Genomic DNA, 18467 nt, shown 5'->3' with positions numbered 1-18467 from the left:
AACTGTGATGTTGGTTTTGCTAGTACTGAGTTCTGACAGTGAAAAGCATAAAGAAAAGTATATCATAGACAATATTTCCCCTGCTTCTATGAGAGAAGAGACAATCTGAGATTTTGTCTAGTGACTAAGAATCTCCGGTTATTGTAGAGATACTGAATGATTCAATTTTATATCCTTTTTGATCTGCCCCATTTTCTGCCCCAGTGGTTTCATCACTCACTGTGCTACAACCTGCTTCCCACAGTGAGATTGAGCTGTGAGCTCCATGTCAGGGAGTGAAATTAAATATTGATCAGTATAAGCCTCTTCTCCCAAAAAGGTGGAAAATATCTTACCAATTCATCTTCTCTTGATTGGTTGTATTAAGAGATTGTATAAAGAGGTGGCAAATATGTTTTATTTGCCACCTCTTTATATATTTATCTCACCTTTATTTTAATTTGTATAAGTAACTCAGGAAGGTGAGCATACACAATACTTCCTCCACCTCCTATTTTCTCCTCAGCAGCCCTGTGAGATGAATTGGGCTGAGTGTGCATGCCCAAAGTCACAATATGGTTATCAAAATCAGATTTTTTTTTAGATTTTACTTTATTCAGTGTATTCTTATCTTAGCAGGAAACTTAAATGATTCCATTTATATGATTCCAAGTATTATTGATTCTGTTCAAACTACAAAAATAGTTGGAAAAATGAATTGTTTCAAAATCAACATTATTCTGCAGGATCATTATCATTATTAAGCTCAACGGAGCTGAACTCTACATAGCTCTCAGTAAAGACAGGACCATCATTCTTCTAATTAGATATGCAGGTTTCACCTATGTAATAAATAAGGAAATAGCTTTTCCACAAGCAAGGTACATCCATAATTTTAACGTGTTTGCTGTTACATCTACACTTGCAGTTTTTACCATTTTTTCAATATTCCCCCAGTTTTTATGAATTGCTTTTCATTCATATGCACAAATATTTAAAACATTCATTTCACTTCTACTTAAAATATAGCTGTTGTTTATATAAAAATATCTTAACATAGCCGAGCATACTTTTCTCATTTTAGCTTCAGTTCAAATAATTTCTCTGGTTTTATATTTAATCCCATTCCTTTCATTCTGCTGAAGATTCCTTGGTTAGCTCTGATCACTTAGAAGATTTTATCTTCATCAATGTCAGTTTCCCTTTTCATTTCAATTTTAATAATTCCTTATTCTTTTTGACTGATACCTTTTCCTAGCTGCCTTTTCCTCTTATCTACAGCGCTTGCTTGCTTTCATCCTCATTTCTGCAACATTCTGTAACTGTTACATGCATTTTCCCCTGATCCACTACTTTTTTCACTTCATCGTCCCACCCAACATTTTTTCCATAGTGATTGTTAGAATAAGTGTACATATTTCTGTGATCCTCTCTAACGTAATTCCTTTCATTCAGTTCTAGGCAGTATTCACATTTCCCCGCCTTGTTAACTTACGTTCATTCCATTGGGAGTTTAATCTATCTTCTTTTTTTTTCTTACATAATTTGCATTTTCTTTTCCCACAGGTTTTTTCTTCAGCTCTAGGATCTTTTGCTTCTTCCATTCCTATGTCTTTTTTTTCTTTGTTAAAAGAACCATTTATGAAACTAATAAAAAAATGGCCTGCACCTCATTTGGAGCCGGTCATTATTCTTGTATCCTTCACTGATTTTCTCAATTTCTCATTATAAAGAGTTAAATCAGTTATGATTTAAAGCTAATATAATATTTTTGACATAAGTATGTATGAATAAATTTATGTTTAATTATGTATTAGCAACAAACATAACTTCTTCTAAGCACATTTTAATTGTTCTCATTCATTCTTCGGTCTTCAAGAGTAGCCCAAAACTTTTTCTGTGTTCTTTCATCATCTTCTTTTCACCCATTCAATCGTGTCACCTCAGAGAGCGATATTTTCTCTGAATCACATTCATTCTTAAAGGTTGCACAATTGTCCCTACAACTCCTCTGCAGTTTTTCGGTTATCATCATTCAGTGGGGCATAAGGTATAATTATCACCAATCTATAAATTCCTGTTTTCATACACGTTCATAGCAACCAAAATGACTCTGGTTCAGATATTTCTGCACCCCTTTTATTCATAATTAAAGGCATATTTTTATTTCCCTGCAAATATTTACCAATTCTTCTCAGACCAGTTTTATATTATATATAAAATATTATATCGTTTCTCTTATTTAAAAAACATAACAATTTATTTTTCCTTTTTGATTTCATTTGTGTTTCTTGGCATTTACTTTTTCTACATTCTAAATTGGAATTTTCCATATACAGTTGATCCTCAACTTACAACAGTTAATTTAGTGTCTGTTCAAAGTTACAACAGCACTGAAAAAACTGACTTATGACCATTTCCCCCACTTTTGACTTTTTCACCATGGTGACATTATTTACATTTGGATGCTTGACAACTGACTCACATTTATGATGGTTGCAGTGTTCCAGGGTCATGCGATCACCTTTGGCAACCTTCTGACAATCAAAGTCAATGGTTTTACTTAACAATCATGTTGCTAATTTAACAACTATAATGATTCACTTAACAAATGTAGTGAGAAAAGTCATAAAATGGGGCAAAACTCACTTAACAAATTTTTCACTTAGCAACATAAATTTTGAACTCAATTGTGGTCATAAGTTGAGGACAACCTATACCATGTTCATCACAGATGGGCTGCTAAAAATTGACCTCCGCTGCCCAACATGAATTTGGTCATTCAAGAATTTTGCATAATGCCTTTTTTTGATAAGGGCAGGATACACTATAGGACCAGCCTTAGTATCTGTGTGCCATATGGGGTACTTCCCATTAATGGTAAAGATAAGAATGGTACATTCAGGGACATGTAGGCCAAAATTCAGCAAGTGCAACCAATTCTCAGTTTTACCACAGAAATGATCACCCTGTTTCAAGCAAGTTAATATATTAGCATACTTTTGCTCACATCCCAGCAACTTGGAGGGGTGGCAAACATATTGACATATATTCAGGATGCCCTTGAAAACCTAGCATTAGAATATTATTTGATTCATGTTATCTAGAACAGGTATTATGAGTCATAGTGAAATGTCATGTTGTGGGGATTTTTAAACATTCCTTTGAACTATCAGATGGGTCTTGAGATTGGCAATAAGCTGTCAGCACTCTCGAGCACATTATTAAAGAAACGTGAGTGTATGGTTTCACTCCTATCCACCGAACATTGGAGGTCCTTGACTCATAGTTCTGCCAGTGATAAATATCTCAAGATTTTGTTCTAGTTTCTATTATGTAGCTTAGAAAGTTTTAATATGAAAGTATTGTCTGCTGCAGGTGAAAAAGTTGGCTGTGTCAGCAGTTTTGATGAAAACTTCTCATCCTGATTCCATGCTTTTATTTTTCAAATTCTATATTGTGCAGTGTTTGCCTGCTGGTTTTTTTCCCCTCCCCTTTTTTTGTATTACTTTAAAGATAATTTTCTAGGATTTGAATCAGGCTAGAAAGTATGCAGATAATGTTTGTTTGTTTATGAAAAGTATGTGCTGCCCATCAAAGGTGTGACTTTCTTCATCCATCACAAATATTAGAAATTTGTTTTCTACCTCCTCAAGTATTATTTTCTTCTGCAGGTGAAAAACATCCCAACTTTGAAGTGAATTACAGCCATGGCTTTTTATATGAAAAGGAAAGAGGGGCTATGCTGCCAGGCATGGCAGAGCAAGCCTTCAGCAATGCCATTGGCTATCTTGGTGCAGAACCAGCTCGCTCACTCATGCAGACCTCAGCTGCTCCAACTTCAGAGATGGTGCCTGTTATCAGCAGCCTGTACCCTCTTACATTCACTCACACTGAAATGCCCAATAATAACCCGCTGAAAATGGAAAAGAGTGACACCCATCCGAGAGACAAGATACCTACTGAGCGAAGCCTTTCTCCAAACAATAGTGGTCAACATTCTACAGATTCAGATAACAATCAAGAAGAGAACCAGAATCATGCCTATCTTCAAAATCAAATGGTTCCTCCTCCTTTGCAGACCAGGAATGGACTCCTGACTTTCAAGGAACTCCCTAGAGCATACGACACGTTTAGACAACCAAACGTTTATCCTTATGATGCCTTGAAAGTCTTCAACAAAGAAGGTGAACCCATTGGATTCTTTCGATGTGATCATTGCCGTGTTCTTTTCTTGGATTATGTTATGTTCACTATCCATATGGGATGTCATGGTTTTCGTGACCCTTTTGAATGTAATATGTGTGGGCACAGGAGCCATGACAAATATGAGTTCTCCTCCCACATAATTAGGGGTGAGCACAGAATGGGTCTGATATAAGTGCAAAATTACTCTATTATTTTCCGAGACTCCATGTGCATCTGTATTGCAAAATCAGCCAGTTTTTGAAGTAGTCTTAAATATTGAGTTTTCTCAAAATAAATAAATAAATAAATCTGATCATGGATTTTTTATGAGATGGTATTTTTATGAAATTCACTTAAAGAACGAAAGTGTTCAGAATTCTTTGATCAGGAACTAAGAAGGTTAAACAGATTATAATTTCTAATACAGACAGCATAATAAGATCTCTTTAAAAACAAAGATCTCCTTAAATTCTAAACTTTTTTTAAAAAAACTGGTTCATTTTTTAGTGATTCTCTGCTTTTCAGCATTTTATTAGCAATGTATTAACATTTGACCCAGTCATCTTTTGTCTAGTTAAACATATTTTGCATGTATTTCGGCAAAGAGTTTACTGTATTATAGTGCTGCCTAACTCCAGCAAATGTTACTGCCTTATTTTGCCACATGTTTTTTAAGGAAAACAAAGTTTTCTTCCATATTAGATTTCTATTAAGCTGTCGAACTGCCTTATTCAGAATTCTACTAAATGTCCAAATGGCATCACCTTCTTGTCTCAGAATTGCAATAAAGAAAAGAAAAAACCTCACAAATCACTCCACATAATGATGATATATAGAAAGATATAATGACAAAACTAAAGGCATTTTCTTACAGGAAGAAATTACAATATAGCAAACATCTGGAATTCGTGTGGTTAAAACCTAAGGAATGCCAACAAGAAGGGAATTTTTTAAATATGGAAACCTGTGACTGAATTAGAATCTAAATCATTTTGAAGCCAAAGTGCTGAACATGTAACTCATTGCCATCTTAAGTATTAAAAGTAAGCTTATGAAATGAAAGTACATGATTATATGAACATTGAATAAAGATTTGTAGGGGAAGAATTTAATTATTTCTTATACATGCCAGTCCTTAATACATGCACTGTAATATTTACTAGTAGCCAATAGATATTTGAAGTCATGTGTCATACGGATATTTGTCAAATTTGCTGGGAATGCCTTCAGCTTTTGTTGAATATTGAGTACTGAACACAAGATGGGTAGCTGGGATTTGTTATTTTTCTAGGAATGAAGTTATCCTCCATAATAGTAGTGTTCCAATCCTAAAGATGCATCACATGGGACAGTAGTAGCCTGTTAGCTATAAAATTACACCAACCAGAAGACAATTTTGTTGTTTTCTGTCCTTCAAGATAAACTCCAGATTTGATAAACAGGAAAGATTGCGGGGGGAAATGGGACAAAGATATGCCACTGCATTTCAATGAAAGTCACATTTTTCAATGAAATGTCAAAGTTTCTTCTGAGCAAAATAGGGATATTGAAATATAATGAACAGCAAAATTTCTTAGCAGTGAAGGGGGGGAAATCCAATACATGCTAAGAAATTTTGCTCAGCATCAGCTTTGAAAATGTAGATTTTTTTTCCCTTCAAATAATTCTCAAGAAAAAAATATGAAGTTTCTATAAGGCTAGAGAAATTACTCAAGCCAGTGGGGGAAGATTTGCATTAAAGTGCTAGTAACTTTTTACTCAAATTTGCTTAGTCTCCATTCATTTTAATACTTCCGGAAGAACAAGCTTTTCTCTCACCTAGTAAACAAAAATATCTACCATTATTATCCAAATAGATTTAATATTATCACATAATAGATAGGTCTTTCTAATATATGGTAATATTGTGTATAAACACTGCTGCTTCAACTAATGGCTGCTCAGAACTCTTCTCTAGAAAAATTTGGTGGAATGTTTTGACTTTAAACATAAATCTGTACTGTGCTTAGTTATGTTGTTAATTGCTTATTTTAAAGTCTTTTTTTCAATGTAAATTAGTACCGGTATGTATAATTTTAATACAATATGACTTTCAATAAACATGGCTCGGATGATTTTATTTTATTATTACTTTTGGTTTAGATTAGAAATTATAAACCACCTTTGTAATCCAGTAGAAACAGTTTGTTAATACTTGAATCAAGGCATCTAAGTTGAGAACTAAGAAACCTACCAACAGTGGGATCAAAATGCACATTCTATTACAGTCAAGTCTCCCTGCACCTTACTCCACCCACAAAATCCTTTTAGGAACTAATAGCAATGTAGACAATAAAGACATAAGAGATTTTAATTTCAAAGGAAAAAGGAGGCCAAATTCTCTGTCTGGGGGATCTCCACTACCACATTCATTTTCCATGAAAAAAAATGCTATCCTTTCTTGATAATTGCTGATTCACTACTTTCAGTTTTATCATGCTAGTAATCAATCATTGCAATATTTTTAATGTATCTAAAGGATATCTTGCATTTGAAAAAAATCACTATATGGGAACAAAGTAGCAGCAAATTCAGAAAACCATTTCACAAGTCTTTCCTGTATAATCCTTGTTATAGGACACATTATACTTAAGCACACCATTTCTCAATATAGGAACTCTGTTGGGCCAATTTAGTCCAAGATGTGTTTCAAGTAGCATTAGTGGATTGCTTGAATTAGCAAAATGGGAAGCCGAAGGCTCAGATTTCCTCCACTAGAAGTCCTCAGGTTTTCAACTCTGGCTCAATTTCTGCTTTCTTCATTTCTGTTGCCACCATCTATCTTCTGGAGAGATATTTTATCTGTTGTTCATTTGATAACCAGCAGAAGAACTAGGTCATTTATGGTAATTAAGAGATAAAAACAATTTAAAATAATAATGCCCTCTATTGGAAGTGATAGACCAATCCCATAAGGAATGAACAAAATTAAACTTTATTTTAAAAAAGAAAACAGATAAAATCTATCAATCTCTTATTAACTTTAAATATTGAAATACAAACATTCTGGTCCAAAGTGACCAACTCAGGTCAGCCACTTCCTGAGGAATTAAAAAAGGAAAAAAAGATAATAGAATATCAGGCAAGTCACAAGATGGCACTGGTTTTCTAGAAATGGAAATTTTCATTACTCAAATACTGGAGTCATATTAAAACAATTTTACAGAAAAATTATGGCTATATAAACAATCCTGAAAATTGAATACAAAGTTAACATTTGGTCTAGTTGGTTAAGGCAGCAGGCTAAAAACCAAGAAACTGTAAGTTCTAATCCTGCCTTAGGCATAAAATTGGCTGGATGACTTGTGCCCAATTCACTTCAAAGGATTGTTGTGGGGAAAGTTAGAAGAGAAAGGAATATTAGGTATGTTTGGTGCCTTGAGTTATTTATAAAAAATAATAAAGGTGGGGTAACAAATCTAAAATAAAAATTTAAAAATAAAGTTCAATATATTGTCTTAAATTTTACAGAGAATTAAAAAAAAGTTAGATTTAGATTCCATTCCATAAATTGAAATTAAAAATTTTTTAGTGCTATTTCCTAGGTAGAGGTTTAACTATTTCCCTAAAAGTAAGATGTTTTTCTGAAGCAAAAGTACTCTGCTTTCTTTCTTGGACTTCTAGTTAATTTCAGGGGCTATTTAGAGTCACTGAGCAGGATGATGGGAATCTGTTTTTTTTCTCAGATTCTGTTCCCAGGCTTTTCCCCAACTTCAACTGCTTTTTATTATTTAAACAAACAAAACCCCTTTCTGATTTCCATAGAGCAGTGTTTCTCAATACTGGCAGCTTCAAGATATACAGTATGGACTTTAATCTTGCTGGCTGTGGAATTCTGGAAGTTGAAGTTCACATATCCTAAAATTGCCAAGGAAACATTAGCATAGAGGAAAGGGTAGAAATAATCTATCTCTGTGAGGGACAAGAACAATTAAGTGAATGTGCTTCTTTTATGGATGGAGTTTCCTCTTGCAACTCAGTTCTGATTCACTAAGCTTCCATGAATGCCACTAACCTCACTTGAGAGGATTCTAGTTAGCACATTAGGAAGGTATTTGATGGAGACAAACTGATCAAAGCTGGAACTCCTTTAAACCGATTACTATTGCATAATTTATGGTGTGGAAAATATAAAGTTAAAGGACTGGGTTAAGTCTGTCTTGAATCTATTGTCAACTCATTTTAAAAAAAACCTCAAATTCTAGTCTTATGACAGTGGCATATTAATGCTTTAAACCTTTTAATAGTAACCTAGGCCAGAGTTCGACAACCTTTCCAGTTTTGTGGACTAATGGACGGGGTGGGGGGGGAGAGGTAGAAGGGATGGTTCTGCATGAACGGCAGGCAAGTGCATACGTCTGTCCAGCTCAGTGATGGGATCTAAATATTTTCACTACCGGTTCTGTGTGTGTGGCTTGGTGGCCGTGGCAGGGGAAGGATTCTGTAAAATCTCCAGTCAGTGGTGGTATTTGCCGGTTCTCTGAAGTACTCAAAATTTCTGCTACTGGTTCTTCAGAACTGGTCAGAACCTGCTGAATACCACCTCTGGTCCAGTTCCATTTGAAGAAGCAGTGGGCATGTATGCTTATGTCACCCGCCTGCTACCTCCAAGGCCCAGTTCCAATAACTCAAGGCCTGGTAGGTGGTTGCAGTCTAGAGGTTGGTCTGATCTAGGCCACTTCCCCAAGTGTCCTACTTTGTGAGAAAATATTCCACATCGTCATTTGTGGGTTTTGGAAATTTCAGAGGCTGAAATAAGCATGCTGCTGAGAATTATCATGGACACTTTCAAAACCCCATTGAAATGAAATATTTTAAACCTAGCTTGAGTCTAATGTCTTCCATATAATTCACTAAATTCCATTCAAATCATTGTCTGTGTTGGCAGTATACTGAAGTCTCATCAAAACAGTGAAACATTTTACTAAAGAGAAATTTCAGCCAACTTATGAAAATGTGCCACTCTTCAGAGCATTGAACTAATTAAGACAGTAGAGCTTTGATTAGAAATGTCAAGAATCCAAGAATGGTTCCAGCTTAATTGCAGTGCAGTGGAGCAGTTGTCTCTTCTGGGGTAGCTGCTATATCTCAGAAGGATGATGCTCCTGCTGCGGGAAGCAACCAGCAACTCAGAAGAAAAAAGCTTGAAATCCTACAGCAAGGCTTATTCATGGGACAACTAAAAGCAGCAGACTTCTTTAGAAGACCATCAAGATGGTGTGATATGTGTGTAGTTTTTAGATGAGGCTCTCTCTGTTTGTCAGACTATGTTTAGAATAGTGATATTTATAATATTAGAAAAGTTGATTGATCAGTGTGTTCTTATATCTTTTTTTTTTTTAAAGAGGGAAGGATGCAAAAATAACACTTCAAATCTAGGAAAAACAGCAGTCAGAAAAAAGGAATGCTCTGAGCACAGAGAAAGAGAAAGATATGAGTACCATGTATAAAACATGTGTAATAAGGAACTTTAAACTACAAAAATATGAAATGAAATGTATTCTTATATCAAGATGGACAAATACAGATTAGATATAGTGATGTATGTTTCACTATCACCCCTTTTATTCTGCGGGATATCCATGAGTGGTTAGGAATTCAAGATGCTACAATCTTTACATGCCTGGTGGATAAAATTTAGGGAAGAACATTCATCTTAGTTGAAATATTATTGGACTGAAACAATGCACGACCCCCCACGCACACACACATTGTTGTTATAGAAATGACTAGTTCATATTATTATGAAAAGGTAAAAAGTTGAGGTTTGATGTTATTATCTTATGCTATTGCACCAAAGAAAGTCGGAAGTCAACACTTCTTTCTTTTTTCCCTTTGCCCCTTATTTCCCCCTTCCCTTTCCCCTTCCTTATTTTCCTACTATTTTTGTATTATATTATAAACTAATAAAGAAAGAAGGGGGGGAAAGAAACCCCAAAATGTGTTTTTTTTAATTGTTGGGCAAGGATTGTTTTTTTTTCACCAGATACTTGGCAGCAGATAACAGTGACAACTGACTTCTTGAAAGGCTGAAAGATACTGTTTGACACTTATGAGGAGAGCTCAATTAGCAAGTGTTTGTGGCACTTTGTTTCTCCCATGTTACCACGTTATCCATGAGAACTTACATTCTTTTTTCCCCCTCCCTTCTCATAAGCCTTGACCCAAACAAGGCTTCCAAACACCCACATATACTTTCCCATCTCGAATTAGCAAACAACCACTGCAAAGGTGAGAACTTTAAGATTGATTTTTATCTTCTAAAATTCTTTCAAGAGGTTTTCACAACCCTTAGAAAACATTTTCCTATTATTGGGAGGTGTGAGTGAGGAAGAGAAATGATTCAATGATTTGGTGTCACAATTTTTTTTGGTCTTCCTATAGCAGTTGAAGCCTCGATAAGTCTTACTTGAACAACAAATGAAATAACGTTTTAACTGGAAGGCCTATGTTTCTGCAGACATTTATTGTGTGTGTGTGAGAGAGAAAGATCTCCTGTATTCTTAGCTTCAAAGGTCTAGAGAAAATTCCATGTTTGATGTATTGAGAAGTCTCCAAGACTCTTTCCATATTGCCACACAGTTATGGTGCAGACACGCCATAGCGACTTCTTTCTTCTTCTTGTTCCCATAATAATATCTTCAGTTGGTCAATTTATGTTTTATAATGTTTTGAAAGTTAATAATAATAACCATAACATAACATCTACCTATCTCAGATCTTTGGGAAGGACTCAATGGATAAAGACAAATGTCAATCCAGTGTAAACATCTGGCTGATTGACTAATCATAATAATAATTGGCACAGCTTCTGACCAGCAATAAGATCTTTCACACCATCAAACAGCATCTGTCTATCCTTGCCTATTGCAAGTTTTTGGGAAGGACTTGATTAGTGAATAAAAATGCCAAATACAGGCTAAATATTTGGCAGACTGTGTGACCAATCATCATCATACTAATATAACCCCCATGGATAGAGTGGATGGAGTGGATGGGAACTGTGCTTTCATATACATCTAAGATATTCCAGGCTGGGAAAGCTGGTGTCTGCAATGATGATGGCAAATAGGTAATTTTAAATTTAATAGTGAAAATATCATCTCCCTGCCATCATAGTATCTCCCCACATAGACATTAAAACTGCATCTATATTTTAGTATGTTAGAATACATTTTAAAGATTATATGATAATTTTGATACAAAAATAGATATACTGAAAGCATATGCAGCTTGGATGGTCAAACTCATTTTAATTATAGCATCATCACAACAGGAATTTAAAAAGGAGTTTGTTTCTACTGCTTCCATGATGAACATTTTTATTGAGAACTAAAATATGTATTGTTTTAGAAAAGGACAATTTCAACTAAAAAAAATAAAAAGAACATTTGTATCCGCAAAATAGGCCCAGCTATCTACAGAATGTTTTTACAAATAAAAGAATGCTGTGAGGATCATATTGGAAATGGTTGGCCTTTTCAGTTCTCTACTATGCTCTGCTTCAATCATAAAGTGTGACTTTGGGGTTGTCAGATTTTCCTCACAAAAACAATTCTGTCAGCTGTGTTGAGCTGAAAGGGAGTAACTGGCCAAAGTCACCCATCTGGCTTTCATGCCTAACATGAGACTTAAACTCAGTTTTTTTGGTTTCTAGTATGGTACCTTAAATACTAGAAAAAGGTATTTTACCATCCCAATTAAACATGAAGGCAAATTTTCCTAATCTAGTATTCTCTGCTTGGTTGGAAAAAATGATTGATACTATGCCATCCCATTATCACAATGTCCACTCTTAGAGGCCATATGGGTAGATCTTCTCCAGGATGATCTGTCACCAGCCTGGCCCTTCAAATCTTCCAATCACTGCTGTTATTGAGACCATCCACCTAGTTCTTCTTTCTTTCCACTATTTCTAATAATGTAGTGTTATATTCTCAAGGGAGTTTATATCTTGCATAATGTATCCAAAATATGCCTTGAGTGAGAACTCTGGATTTATTCAGTGATTCATTTGTATTTTTCTTGGCTATCCATGGTATTTTCCAACACCAAAGTTCAAAGGCATCCACACTCTTTCTGTCCTGCTTTTTAAGAGCCCCTGATCTGACTATACTTTGTGCTGTTTAGGATTCAAGATTTAAATTCATTAAGGTATTGAAGAATATTGAACAGAAATGCTGAGGCCATTTCAACCCATCGCAGATTACTTCTTTGATGCAAAAGAGAATTAAGCATCTCTCTCTCTCTCTTTATTTTTTCCCCTTCTCTTTCTGTCAAAAATGATGTCTACTGCTTATTCCACATGAACTGAATGTTTACCACAGTAACAGTAATTAATAATATTCTCTAATTATTCTATGTAGACTTTTCACAATTTCTGAAGGTGAATTTTTCCACAGAATCCATTTGTTTCCTTCATTAGATTTGCACAAGAGAGGGTTTTTTTCCCCCTTGTTACAGATTGCTTGCTGAATTTCACTTGAAAAAATGAACCAAAAAATAAAAAAAATAGAGAACCAGAAGCCAGGGAGCTGCCAGCTTTGCAGCCAGCTGCCGCCTCCTCCGCTGCCGCAGTAACAGGAAGAGCACCTGCCGGATCCACAGTTCACATGTGTTCCCATCAAAGACCCCAAAAGATGCAGCCACCCCTGACTCTGTGGTTTCTGCAGATTTGAATAAAACTTTCCTTTGTTCAAAAATATAGGGAGCACAGGAAAAAAGATGTGTGAAAAAAGTTAAAACAGAAAAAAGGGGTGTGCAGGGGACAATCCCTGCTGATTTTAACCACTTCCAATTTCAGTGGAAAAGATTTAATAACATACTGAAATTTCCAGTTGAAACCAATACTTTCTTGGGTTGAATCCTATAGACAGATAAGCAAAGATCAGGTTCTTTGCTCTAACTGATGCCAACATTGGCCAAATATGCATGAATGCTTTTGACTCGGGACCACAGAATCAGGTGCAGAGAGCAAGTTTGCTCTCCCTACCACACCATTCCCCTGCAGTTTCCCTAGAGGATAAGCCAGATGGGCTGTAGTCTACCCAGAAAGGGCTAAGTAGGGTACTAGCTCTGCACTCAGGAAGTTCCACTCCCCTCTCCTCCTACATTCCTTCACCAATCTACTTGAAACAGGTTGAGAGGCCACCTTCCTTTCCCCTCAGCCACACTCTCACAGCTGCCAAACCCATCCCGTATCCTGCCCACAAGGGAGGCCTGGCCCTGACGAGCAAAGCGGGCAGGATGGTGATAGATGCTCTTAGGTGTCATTGCTAATCTGTTTCTTTCAAATGACTTCTTAGAGCCTTGCAGTCAAAACGGGATAAATCACACCCATGGTTTGTTTACTCAAAGTTTTTTATGTATTTATTTGATTTGTCAATCGCTTACAAAATAATAGGTATAAGTATAAACATGAGTAAGAATACAGAAACTAGGTACAATTAAATGAGGACAATAGGACAGGGACGGTAGGCATGATGGTGCACTTATGCACGCCCCTTACAGACCTCTTAGGAATGGAGTGAGGTCAATAGTGGATAGTTTGAGGTTAAAGGAGTGGGGGTTTCAGGATGTAACTACAGAGTCAAGTAGTGCATTCCAGGCATTGACCACTCTGTTGCTGAAGTTGTACTTTGTGCAATCAAGTTTGGAACGGTTAACATTGAGTTTGTATCTGTTGTGTGCTCTTGTATTTTTGCAGTTGAAGCTGAAGTAGTCATTGACTGGTAGGACATTGTAGCAGATAATTTTGTATACCATGCTTAAGTCCAACCGTAGGTGGAATAGTCCAACATTGTCCAAGCCCAAAATTTCAAGTCTGGTGATATAGGGTGTTCTGTTGTGAACAGAGTGTAGTACTCTTCTCATGAAATACTTCTGGACTCACTCAATTGTATTAACATCTGATGTACAGTGCAGATTCCAGACAGATGAGCTGTATTCGAGTATTGGTCTAGCAAAGGTTTTGTACGCCCTAGTTAGCAATTCAATATTTCCAGAGGAGAAGCTTCGTAAGATTAGATTAACAACTCTTAATGCCTTTTTGGCAATGCTGTTACAGTGAGCTCTGGCGCTTAGGTCATTAGATATGAGTACTCCTAGGTCCTTGACAGAGTGAGCGTCATCAACGAGGTCATATCTGCCTAGTTTGTATTTGGTGTACTGATTTTTTTTACCAATGTTAGGGACAGAGCATTTGTTGGTCAAGATTTGGAGTTGCTAATTGTTTGACCATTCAGACACATAATCAAGGTCACTTTGAAGAGCAGTAGCATTGTCGGTGGTGTTGAATAGTTTTACATCATCTGCGAAGAGGATGCAGTTGCCTATAAGGTGATCACAAAGGTCATTCATATCGAGTATAAAGAGTGTGGGTCCTAGAACACTGCCTTGGGGAACACCGCTGTTAACTGGAGCAGGGTTTGATATAGCGCTCCCTATTTTTACTATTTATTGCCTGTTTGACAGGAATGCAGTAATCCACTTATGAAGGGATCCGGAAATTCTGTAAGAGTTTTTAGTTTAACAGTAGTTTGTCATGTACCATTGAATCAAAGGCTTTGCAGAAGTCTATGTAAATTGCATCTATTGCTTTACCCTGGTCGAGTAGAGTAATCCTATGTTTTTGCAGTATAGGAGTTGTAGGTTGCAGGACTATTTTTTCCTGAAACCAAATTGTTTTTGGAGAGTAGGTTGTTTGACTCTAAGTGGAAGGTAATGGATTGGTTAATGATTGATTCCATGACTTTGCACGTGACACAACACAGTGAGATTGGTCTGTAGTTTTCAACCAGGCTGGGGTCACCTTTTTTGAAGATAGGGATGACCATAGCTAAGGACCATAGGTTCAGTGAGCTGGTTCTGAATGATACATAATATATAATGCTTAGGGGTTCTGCTATGGCAGATGAAAGATTTTTAAAGAAGTATGCACATAATCCATTGGGGCCAAAAGATAGGGATGGTTTTAGATTATGTAATGCCTTTTCTACGTTACCTTCTGTAAAGTCAATATGTAGTAGATCATTGCAGTTAGTTGTGGTACGACTAGGAAATGTGGGGCATGAGCTATTGCTGTTAACAAAGACTGAGCTGAAGAATGCATTGAAGAGGTTGGCCTTAACAGCTTCGTCGCTGCAGTCTTTCCCATTTGGTCCCTTTAGAGGTGGGATGGTTCTTGAGTCTTTAAGTTTGGTGTTTACAAAATTGTAGAAGGCACAGGTAGATTTTGTATGTAGGAGGTTTTCCTCCTGTTTGCAGTAATAATTTGTGCATTCTGCCTTTATCTGTTGGCATAAGGTGTTGTATCGGTTGTTAAAGTTTGCTACATAGCTAGTTTTGTTTTTACGCCATAGTGATTTTTTTTTTATTGGAGTTTTCTTATTGTTATGGATAATTTGTATTTTTTTTAGGGGTTACTAATGGTACATATATTTTAATGACTCTTTCAAGTTCAGGTAAGAATGCATTATAATGGTCGTCTGTAGTATTACAGTTAGAGAACAGAATGTGCCAATCAAGAGATTATAGGTCGGCATCTATGAGATCATAGTTGGCTTTTTTGAAATTGTATTTTGGAGATCCATCATAATGATCTTCTTTGTGAGGGCGTAAATTGAAACAAAAGTCAATCATACTGTGGTCACTGTTTGAAAAGTTTTCTTGTATTTGTAGGCCATAAATTGAGTTTGAACTGTTGCAGAAGATGAGATTGAGGCAGTTGTTGAGTCTAGTGTTGTTAGTTACTAATTGATCCAGTCCCAGTGTAGTAGTGGCATTGTACAGGGTTGCATGTATGGGTTCGGATGTACATTCATTTAGGGTCCAATCTATAAGAGGTAGATTGAGGTCACCAAGGAAAATAAGAGGGTATGGACAAGAAGCAGCCCATGTAAGCAGTGAAGTTAGTTTGTGTGTATGAACTATATCATAATCGGGGGCTCTGTAGCATAGTAAAAAGCGGATAGTGGTATTTAAGGACAGTTCACAAATGATGGTCTCTGGAAGAGCAAGCTCTTGTGTAATTTGAATCTTTCTTAGATGTAGGGATTTTTTATAGAAGATAGCAACTCCACCTCCTCTACAGATTTCGTGATCTGACCAATAAACGTGATATTCTCTGACATGCATTCAACCATGTCTCACAGAGAAATATAATATTGAATGGTTGAATAAATGGTTGAGTTGGTTGAATAAATTGTGATTAGCTGGATTCATTGGACATGTAAAATAAATTCCGATTTTATTTACATCCAATGTTTTCTGTCTTTGCACAGTACTCTAAGCCCAAATGAAATAAAACATAATAACGTAATGTCCTGTTTCATATAATACATTATGTTATCGGTGAGGGATTCTTCAAGAATACTTCATTTGCATATAGCTGGAGTTACTGTTGGCAACCTCACATGTCTTTCTTACCCCCTTACCCTTCCAGGTTTATTTATTTGACTTTTACCTCGTCCTTGCTTTTTTGTAAACTTAAGGCAGCATACAGATCTAATATTCCTGCCTCCTATTTTTCCAACAACAATCCCAAGAGTGGGTTAGTCTGAGAAAGAAGGACTGGCCTAAAGCCATTACAGAGATGGCTTTCATGGTTATGGAAGGATCAGAACTCAAAGGCTCCTGGTTATTAGCCCAGCACCAGACGTAGCTGGTCCAGGTTCATCCTCTCCCATCCCAAATGTTTTTAGGACCACAGCTTTTCCCCATGACTCACATCTTTATTCATAGACCAGCTGGCTTTAGCAGGTTGGAAGGTGGGCAGGCTCTGATATAGCACTTGGTTGTCATCAAAAAACTTGGAATGCAAGGAAGATCTCTAATGAGATGAATGGTGCTGCTTGGGTATCTGACAGAGTAAAATAGAAGCAGAGCTGGTAAAGAAGGACTGGTGCAATGGGTCCCAGAAGTGGGATTACTGAATTGTTTGATGCCTTATTATTAGCTTAAATGTAATTTATTTCCCCTAGCTTTACCTAATCCCTGTGCTATTGGATTTTCTGATGAGATGTTGAGCCCAAGAACAGGGCCTAGGAAGAAAAAGATTGCAATGTGAATACAAGTGAGAAGGTTATTCTCTGTGGGACTGAAATGACTCTGAGTTTCTTCCAACTCTAAGTCCTCAGATTTCCTTTGTCTTCTTGGTCAGTTTGCCCCTTCTTCTTAAACACATTTAAGCCTTCAGTATCCAGAGCAGTAAAGCATTCACACACATCCTGATATTTTTCCTTGGCTCCCCACTTACTTTTTCCTTCTATACTGGGCAGTATTGAACCACTGTCCCTAGAGGGACTAGGTTGACCCCCCTCTTCTCTGTGACAGTCCCTCAAATATTGGAAGACTGCTATCATGTCACCCCCCAGTCCTTCTCTTTGTTAGACTAGACATTCATTGTATGGTATATTTACCAGTTCCCCTAATCATCCTTATTGTTCTTCTCTGCACTCTTTCTAGAGTGTCAACATCTTTTTTGTATCATGGTGACCAAAACTGGATGCAGTATTCCAAGTGTGATCTTACTAGTACATATAAATCACTGTTGACTTTGATACTATTCATCTGTTGATGAACCCTAGGACTGTGTTGTTATTGTTGTTGTTGTTTAGCAGGTGCAGGACACTACTAGCTCATACTTAAGAGATTGTCCAGTAGGTCTCCTAGATCAGTGGTTGCCAATCTTTTGGACCTCAGGGACCACCAAACTCATAATTTTAAATCCTGGGGACCACTAATATGAATTTTGGCTTGCTGACATTGGTGGGAGAGAGAGAGAGAGAGAGAGAGATCTGATCTAACCTCTTTCCCTCCCTCCCTCCCTCCCTCCCCCCCTCACATACACACACACACACACAGAGGCAGGGGTGGGATTCACATTTCTTAACAACCGGTTCTGTGGGCATGGCCTAATTTGGGGTGTGGCTTGGTAGTCATGTGACTGGCTGGGCATGACTTGTATGTAAATATTATAAATATTTATGTAAATATTGAATTTTTTTTATAAAAAAGAGCAACTTTTACCCAAAATCAGGCAAAGCAGGCAGGCAGATTGAGTTGCTCACAGAATCACAGATTCACTCAGAGATCTATCTTTCTGCCATCAGCTACCTGAGTCTGCACTGAATAATAGAAGCTTCAGTCTTAAGGAAGATTCGGCTCTGCTTAAAAGCACAGCCGAAAATCTAAAGATTAGCTAGAAAGCAAGAAATCCAACGATTTCCTGCTTTTTAGCTAATCTAAATCTCTTGGCACAG

General features: G+C 36.7%; 1 protein-coding gene and 1 pseudogene across 1 annotated transcript in view; one reads left to right on the top strand and one right to left on the bottom strand.

Annotated features, from left to right (window-relative positions):
• The window catches only part of IKZF3 (IKAROS family zinc finger 3), a 49183-nt gene extending 42902 nt beyond the window's left edge, over positions 1-6281 (top strand). Inside the window, exon 8 of the mRNA XM_087948176.1 lies at positions 3654-6281. Coding sequence (XP_087804302.1) covers positions 3654-4360 — 707 coding nt within the window. The 3' untranslated portion in view covers positions 4361-6281. The remainder of the gene's footprint in view (positions 1-3653) is intronic.
• Positions 6282-15535: 9254 nt separating this feature from the next.
• LOC148128999 (uncharacterized) lies at positions 15536-16341 on the bottom strand (annotated as a pseudogene).
• Between the last annotated feature and the right edge of the window lie 2126 nt (positions 16342-18467).

Source organism: Notechis scutatus, chromosome Z, assembly GCF_049901735.1.
Source record: "Notechis scutatus isolate UNSWTSFEM ecotype Mainland chromosome Z, rNotScu1.2, whole genome shotgun sequence".
NCBI classification, from domain to species: Eukaryota; Metazoa; Chordata; class Lepidosauria; order Squamata; family Elapidae; genus Notechis; species Notechis scutatus.
The sequence above is the reverse complement of the archived record's forward strand: the minus strand, read 5'-3'. Positions and strand labels throughout refer to the sequence as shown.